Source organism: Camelus dromedarius, chromosome 28, assembly GCF_036321535.1.
Source record: "Camelus dromedarius isolate mCamDro1 chromosome 28, mCamDro1.pat, whole genome shotgun sequence".
In the NCBI taxonomy this organism is placed as follows: Eukaryota; Metazoa; Chordata; class Mammalia; order Artiodactyla; family Camelidae; genus Camelus; species Camelus dromedarius.
The window spans coordinates 3,694,164-3,702,356 of record NC_087463.1 but is presented as its reverse complement, the minus strand read 5'-3'; the positions used below and the strand labels follow the sequence as shown (position 1 = coordinate 3,702,356).

Here is an 8,193-nt window from a genome sequence, read left to right as displayed (position 1 = left end):
TGGTTTCAAAAACACTTGGGAATTTGAAAGATGTCAACTTTTTCCTCTAAGAATTTCCCATCTCCTCTCTCAGAAGAATTAAGAATTGTATAGTTATTTTATTCACTTTGTTAAGTCAGTTAATGACATATAACCTTGTCCATTTTTATTTTTCCCTAATTTTGCTATTTTAAAAAGTATTGTGTAAATATGGAGTGGATGTGGAGAACAGAGAACCCTCCTACACTGTTGGTGGGAATGTAGTTTATTGCAGCCATTATGGAAAACAGTATGGAGATTCCTATAAGACTAAAAACAGACAACCATATGATCCAACAATCCCACTCCTAAGCATATATCTGGAGGAACCTCTAATTTGTAAAGATACATGCACCCCAGTGTTCATAGCAGCAGTATTTACAATAACCAAGATATGGAAACAATCTAAATACTCATCAACAGATGACTGGATAAAGAAATTGTGGTATATTTATATAATGGAATACTAATTAGCCATAAAAAAGCCATTTGCAGCAACATGGATGGACTGGGAGATCATCTTTCTAAGTGAAGTAAGCCTGAAAGAGAAAGAAAAATACCATATTATATCACTTATATGTGGAATCTTAAAAAAAAGACAAATGATCTTACAAAACAGAAACAGACTCACAGACATAGAAAACAAACTTAGGGTTACTAGGGTGATAAGGGCTGGAAAGGGGTATTGGGAGTTTGAGATTTGCATATACTATTATATATTAAATACATAAACAGCAAGTTTATACTGCATAGTCCACAGAACTATATTCAATATCTTGTAGTAACATATAATGAAAAAGAATATGAAAATGAATGTGTGTTTGTATGTGTATGACTGAAACATTATGTTGTATACCAGAAACTGATGCAATATTGTAAATTGACTATACTTCAATAATTTAAAAAATTAATAAAAATTTTTAAAACCCATGTAATGAGCACTTCTTGACTCCTCTTTCATATTTAACCTCAAAGTAACCCTATGAGATGAATACATTATTCCAAATTCATAGATAAAAAAGTGGAGGGTCAGAAAAATTTATTCCACCTGCCTAAACTGGTATAACCAGTAAGTAGTAGAACTAAAAGCATATTTCTGCTGTTTTAGTTCCAAGCTGTTAGCTGTCTAATTTAAGAGCTGAAATCTCTGGAAAGTGTTGGATATGGTTCACAATAAGCAGAATAACATTCCTTAATTTCATACTATATTATAAATGAGCTCTCTAAGGATTAGAGTACATGGAGGCCAGAATTTGATCAACAAATAAACAAACAAGTAATAAAATCGTAGGCATTGAGAGTTGAAAGGGTTATTATAGAGTATCTAATTCATTATTTTTATTTTGCATACAAGTAAACTGAGATCCAGGGAAGGAAAGGAACATATTTAAAACTGTACATTCTGATGCTAGTAGATTAAAAATAAGAATTCAGATTTCCTAAATTCCAACCTATTTTATCTTTTCTCTACATGGAATGGCTGATATTCTCACTTGTTACAGAGTAATTCAGACAAAAGGCATTGTTGTGTTTGCCCAATTGATCTATGTAATTACTTCAAATAAGCCTCACTGTTTCCCAAATGAGATATGTCTAGGGAAATGAAGATGTTGAGAGATCATTATCAAATACATCTTTGACTCTATCCTATAGTATTGTCTCATATAAAGGAAAATCACACAAAGTAAAGGTATTTTTAAAAGAGATTTTTCTTTAAAAAGAACAGAACTTTTTCAAGCACCATTTTCCATACCAATTTAGTATGTCTCTCCATTTTATCCTTAAACCAAACAAGTAAATTATGTGGAAATGTGATAAAATGTATTTTCTGCATTTATCAAATTTCTTTGTTAGCACAAGAATATGTTGCTGCTTTTTCTTTACTATTTGGAAAGGGAGATTAGTTCCAAATATTTCTACCCAGTCCTTTATATTGAAATAAATTTACTCATGCATCAGGGACCCAATATGGGAATTTATGCCTTCTATAGAATACACATAGTCTACTAAATATGCAGAACTCACCCACTGAGAGAGCTTTGAGCCAATATTCTCACCTTATAAAGCAGTCAATAAATAGAAATTAAATTAAATAGAGTTGGGAGACCATGAAGGGGAACTCTGTTCTGCAACATAGCAAAGACCAACAAAAGAAGAAAGACTCTTCTTTCCTGGCAGGGGCTCAGCCAATGAGAAGTCATGGGCCCTTTATTTACTAGAGCCCTCCCAAATCTCTTTATCCCTTTATAAAAGCATTCTTTCCTGGCCATGGAGGGAATCGCACATGGTTCAACATGGTTACAGGTTTCAAATTGTAATTCTTGCTGATGCCAAATAAGCCCATCTTTTTGGAAAAATATCCAGTAATTATATGTTTCAGATCAACAAATATCAGTTGGCCTTCTGACCAGCACACTGGCATTCTGCCACCCAGGAGTGAGTGTTAGCATAGAAGCTACCTCAAATAATCTCCAGAAAGATTGGAGTATCTCTATTTGCCCAGAGCACAGTTACTCCAGTAAATGGTCTCAGCTCCCTCAGAGAAAGATTAGGTTGAATATCCATACCACCTATTTGTAGTGATATCACAGAGTTCTCATTCAAAATTATCTGGTGTAGCCTTCATTAAAAAGAAAAAAATCTCTGGTTTGGAAATTATCCACATCTGGTGATTGGATGAGAAGCCATGATTTTTCTGAATTGACCCTGTTGACTCAATTCAGATCACTGTTCACCAAATGTAGATTATATTTGATCACCACCATCAGCATCATATTAGTTGGCTTGGGTTTTCACAACAAAATACTTCAGAGTGGGTAGCTTAACAACAGACATTTGTTTTCTCACCATTGTGGAAGCTGGACATCCAAGATCAAGCCTGGACATCCAGCCTGCAGGGTGGGTTTCTGGTGAGAACTTCCTTCCCAGATCAAACATGGCCACCTTCTCTGTCCTCTGTCCTCACATTGGAGGAAAATTAATAAAATGGTCGCACTTAGGCTAACTGATTGCTTATTCTTATGCTTGTCCTTTACATGGTCAACGAACCTAACTGAACTGGTTGCTACTCATAGCTCAAGGCTCATTGTTAAAACAAAGCTATTAATTTTACTGTTTCTACTTTATTCCGGTAATAAACAGTAATAGTCATGCTTGGTCTCTGAGTCATTCTCCAGGGAGAAGGTCATGGGACTGTAACCTTACAAAATAGTCTGAATTATTAAGAAGACCACACCTTGGGTGCTTATGGAAAAAAAAAGAGCTAGAAAGAGTGACAGCCACTAGCCTCTACAGAACTGGTCACCTGGATACACCATGATGCCACTCTGAGTCTTAAGAGAAGAAAATAGTTCTGTTGATGGTTATCGATGCTTTATTGTTTGAGCTATGTCTATATCATCACCCTGCCCCATCCCCAAGATGGGTTCACAGTTTGCAAGGCACTAGCCTGCTGTGAGGCCCCTTTGCCTGGCAAAGTAATAAAGCTGTCTCTTTTCTTCTATGCTTTAACATCACATCTTTGAGTTTCAATTCGGCTCATCAGGGATGGGGGCCAATTTTTCAGCAGCAGCATGGCCTTTAAGCAAACATCAGAGAGCAAGCTCTGGTGTGCTTTCCATTTCTTATCAGAACACCAGTTCTATTGGATTAGAGCCTCACTCTTATTATCTCAAAGAGTACAAGTTAGTCCAGGCCCTGCTGCTCAAGGCTTTCCAGCTTGTATGACAGGCATATGAGTGAAGGAACTTTTCAGATGACTTCTATCTCAGCCAATTTCTAACCACAAGCTTCTCAGAGATGCTGAGACCGATGTTCTAGCTGAACTGATCAAATTTTTGACCCACTGAAACCATCTGAAATAAAGTGAATGTTGGTGTTTTAAATCACTAAATTTTGAGGTGATTTTTTTTTTTTAATATGGCAATGGTGTCTGTAACACTGCCATCATTTAGATGCAGTAGTACTGGCTCATGGGTAGATACATTAATTGAACAAAATGGAAAGCTAAGAAATAGAAAAACAGGTATATAGATTTTTATGTGAAAGAATCAGTGCCATTGCTGACTAATTGGAAACAGAATTGTTATTCAGTAAATGTACTGGGAAAATTTATTTATCGTTATAAGTAACATAAATACCCATCTCACACTGTGCCTAAAAACGTATGCCCTATGTGGTTGAAAGGTGTAAATATAAAAAAACCTTTAAAATATTTAATGAAAATTATCTTTATACTCAGAGCAGGAAAGGAATTTGAGAAGTGCATGCAGAGACATTTTACCCTGAGTCCAGCTTCCTCATCCCTATATACAGCACAGGTGGTGAATCCTTGATCCCAAACATGCTCCCTCTAATGAACATCTTCAAATCCAGCTGTCAGCTCCTTCAAATCTAACAATTTTTGAAGTATTAGATTTCTTTCTAATTAAAAGACTTAAAGTACTTTTTATTTCCTTCACTGAAGAATAAATAAAACTATTGTTGGCATTAATTCAATGTGTCAAATATTAGTATTGCTAATTGCACTAAGTGATTTCAGTTATAAACTGCGAAAAAAATGAAGGCATATTTTATACCTGAGTGTCTAAGTTCTGGGTTGCATTTTGAGAAGAAGCTTGTAATGCCAGAGCCTTGAAAATGATCTTTGTAATACAGTATTTGATCCCTAAAGCTGCCATAGAGGTATTGTAAACAGAGACGATACTTTGATTCATCACTTAAATCAAGAACACATAGTTTACAGAAAATCAGAAAGGCATTCACTATGTAAACCAAAATAATTTGTTTCCCAAATATTAAACATTTATTGCATTAAACAAAAAACTTTGAACCCAGTAGTTTAATTTAATGTAGGTAGATATGTGATATGAATGACTTAAATATATATTCAGCTACTGGGGAGGCCACTTGATCTAGATGCACAGCAAGCGGTTGAAAAATATAATTTTTAGTCAAAAACTTGATTAGTAAAGAAAATCAGCCACATCCTACTATTATAGCATAAATTTCACAAAGTTCACTTCTTGCGGATTTATCCTGTGCTGTGAACATGTGCTGCGAAATTTTAAATTAATTAATTTGACTGGCACATTTATTTTTACTGTTAGATAAACATTTTTAAAACAATCTAAATTTTAAATTTCAAATTTCACTCTCTCAGACTAAAAGGGAACAAGTTCTATTAGCTCGTATTTCTCTACACGAGTATAGTACCATACCCCACAAACAAGAACTTAAAATAAAACCAAAAATTGCTGTCAGTAAAGAATCTTAATACATTATGGATGCTTATATAAGAAATTAAATGTATGCAATTCTCTTGGTCTTAACAACTATAAAATATTCCACTTACAAAAAGATTAATTTAATAGCTGTCGCAGAACAAATAGGCTAAATAACCCAAAGGAAATGATGTTTTAAATGCAATCACTGATAGTTTAAAGTATGCTGTGATTCTGTAAAAGAATGAATATCATGTCCTACATGAGGGATACAGCCCTTTTCCACCTAAGGTCACATTTTTACTCCAAAGTTTCTTCATGGCATTTTTCATTTCTGCATTTCTCAGGGTGTAGATTAAGGGGTTCAACATGGGAGTTATGAAAGTTAAAACTACCATCATGGATTTATCAATGGGAAAATTGGCATTAGGCCTTGCATACAGGAAGATACAGGGAACAAAGAATAAAATGACCACCGTCATATGGGATGCACAAGTGTAGAAGGCTTTGTGATTTCCTTCCACACCGTGAGTCTTAAGGGAGTGTAATATGGCCCCATAGGAAACTAAGAGAGTGAAGAAGACAACAGTGCAGATTGCCCCTCCATTAGCTATCATAGAAAGTCCAATGAGGTGGGTGTTGGTGCAAGCAAGCTTCAATAAGGGGTACATATCACACAGGAAGTTGTCAATGACATTGGGGCCACAGAATGGGAGCTGATATATGAAGAGAAATTGAACCAATGAGTGCAGAAAGCCTCCAGTCCAGGCCACCAGCAGCATGAGAACACATACCCGCCGATTCATGATGATCAAATAGTGAAGAGGTTTACAGATGGCTACATATCGGTCATAGGCCATCACTACCAGAAGAATGACTTCAGCACCAGCAAACAGATGATCTATAAAGACTTGAGTCATACAAGACTGGAAGGAAATAGTCTTTTTCTCATGAAGCAAGTCGGTGATCATTTTGGGAGCAATGGCAGTAGAATAGACAGTATCTATAAATGATAAATAAGCCAGAAAAAAATACATGGGGGAATCCAGGGACCGGCTGGCCGCGATGGTCACCATGATAAGCAGGTTGCCCGCTATGGTCACGAGGTAGATGAGTAAGAAGGGGACAAACAGAACTTTTTGCATTTCAGGGTTTTGTGTGAGCCCCAGCAGGACAAACTCAGTCACATTGTTCTTATTTTCCATGGTGATCTCAAGGTGTTGAATCTGCAAACAAAAGGGCCAATAATGACTTTGAGAAGATTGCAAGCTTTCTGTCAAAAATGTGATGCCTTACTCCACAGTGTTTGCTCCATGAGGGCTCACACAGAGTAACTCTTTAGAAATGAGACTTTGGACTCTCCTCCCACAAGCACTCCACTCAATATCACAAATTCCTCGCTTCAACCCTAGTGTGAGATGTCAGTACTCTAACTGGGAAGCATATGTGAGTGAGTATATCTGAGATATATATACACACACACACACACACACACATACCAAACAATAAGAAAGCTGCTTTCTCCAGATTCTCTCTCACAAAGATGGCGCTTTTGACTTTACATACCATTTCTATTTTTCCTAAACACATTTTGGCTTCTGAGGTCCACCATGAAAACAATCTCATCTCTAATAACTTGATTTCTATATTTACATAAAGTAATACCTAGGCATGGAGCATAAAACTGTAGGCTTACATTTAGATAACTATCTCTCTGAATTACTGTGAGTTCCAAAAATTGAGAAATAAGTCACCCACAGTGTGAGAGAACCAGGCACATCATGAGTATTCATTAAATGCTTATTAAACTCTGTTTAATTAAACTGAATTTCAAAACTCTTAAGAGAACAATTGAATACAGATAATGTATAAAATTCTTCCCAACCAAGAAAGGTACAATGAAAGCAATGTTTTGTTTGAAAATGTAAACACACACACACACAGACACTTATTACAATCCATATTATTGAAGAATAAATGGACAAGGTATACCTAAGTGACTGATACTGTATTCACATTTTCCTACTCTCCAAAATTGTTTAGAATCAATTACTGCTAAGCAGAGCTTAATTAAGAATGCCAAAATAAAATTTTAGGCAGAATCATGGAATAGTAGAAAGAATTCTATACCAAAAATCTAGAAATATATACGTTGATTTGGCTCAGTCATCTTGGGAAAGTCACATCCCAACTCATTCTTATTGAAAAGTTGATTATCTTTCAGATGTGTTTCTGAATTCTTTTCATAGAAACCTTTATCTTAAATTGCATTTTAACACTTCTGCTGGTAGACTCTCTTTGCATTAATCAGGGTGAATTAGTGTGCATTAAAGTTTGTTTGATTATTAGAGTTATGAGTAGATTAGACTAGTTATATTGTTCATATTTTAAGTTCTTGGTTATCTGAGTCTGTGTGGAATTTAGGACATTCATTCTCACTTGTGGAAAATAAATCATCTCTTGGGCCTTTCCAATATGATCCAGGGCCAATTTCACATGTAATGTGAATAACTTCACTTTGGCAGAAATATCTCAAATGCACTTCATTTCAGTGTCTACATTTATAGATTGTCATTTGTGAATGGTAGGGGATTTTTCTATTCTTTGTGCCTCTCACAAACCAATTTGTACATAGAGGAGAGAAAATAAGAGATGACTGAGATAAGGCAGATAGAAAATGTCAAAGATTGTAAGCTGAATAAAATATGCTCTGAAATCTGTACACAGTTTGGTTTGGAGGTATTGAGTGAGTTAGGAGTGGAGGAATTTTGAATTTCCTGAACTGTCAAGCTGGAGGTGGACTGGAGGGTAACTCAGCATCAGCACCAGGACTTGCCTCTCAGAATCTTTATACTTCCAGAGTGAAGAAAAATGAGGAAATCAAATTCTCAGCTTTAAGATGCATAAGTAGACAAAACCAGCTGCCTAAAGGAATCCCATCTTCTGAACTCTG

General features: G+C 35.7%; 1 protein-coding gene across 1 annotated transcript; it reads right to left on the bottom strand.

The window, feature by feature from the left end:
• Positions 1-5,438: 5,438 nt before the first annotated feature.
• On the bottom strand, positions 5,439-6,493 carry LOC105105919 (olfactory receptor 4A15). Its single transcript, XM_010999745.3, has one exon. It carries the CDS (start codon positions 6,443-6,445, stop codon positions 5,492-5,494), a length of 954 nt encoding a protein of 317 aa, XP_010998047.2. The 5' UTR covers positions 6,446-6,493; the 3' UTR covers positions 5,439-5,491.
• Positions 6,494-8,193: the final 1,700 nt, after the last annotated feature.

What these genes read in the sequence shown, in the direction of transcription:
- LOC105105919 (XM_010999745.3), bottom strand. Translation starts at nt 6,445, where the DNA reads ATGGAAAATAAGAACAATGTGACTGAGTTTGTCCTGCTGGGGCTCACA.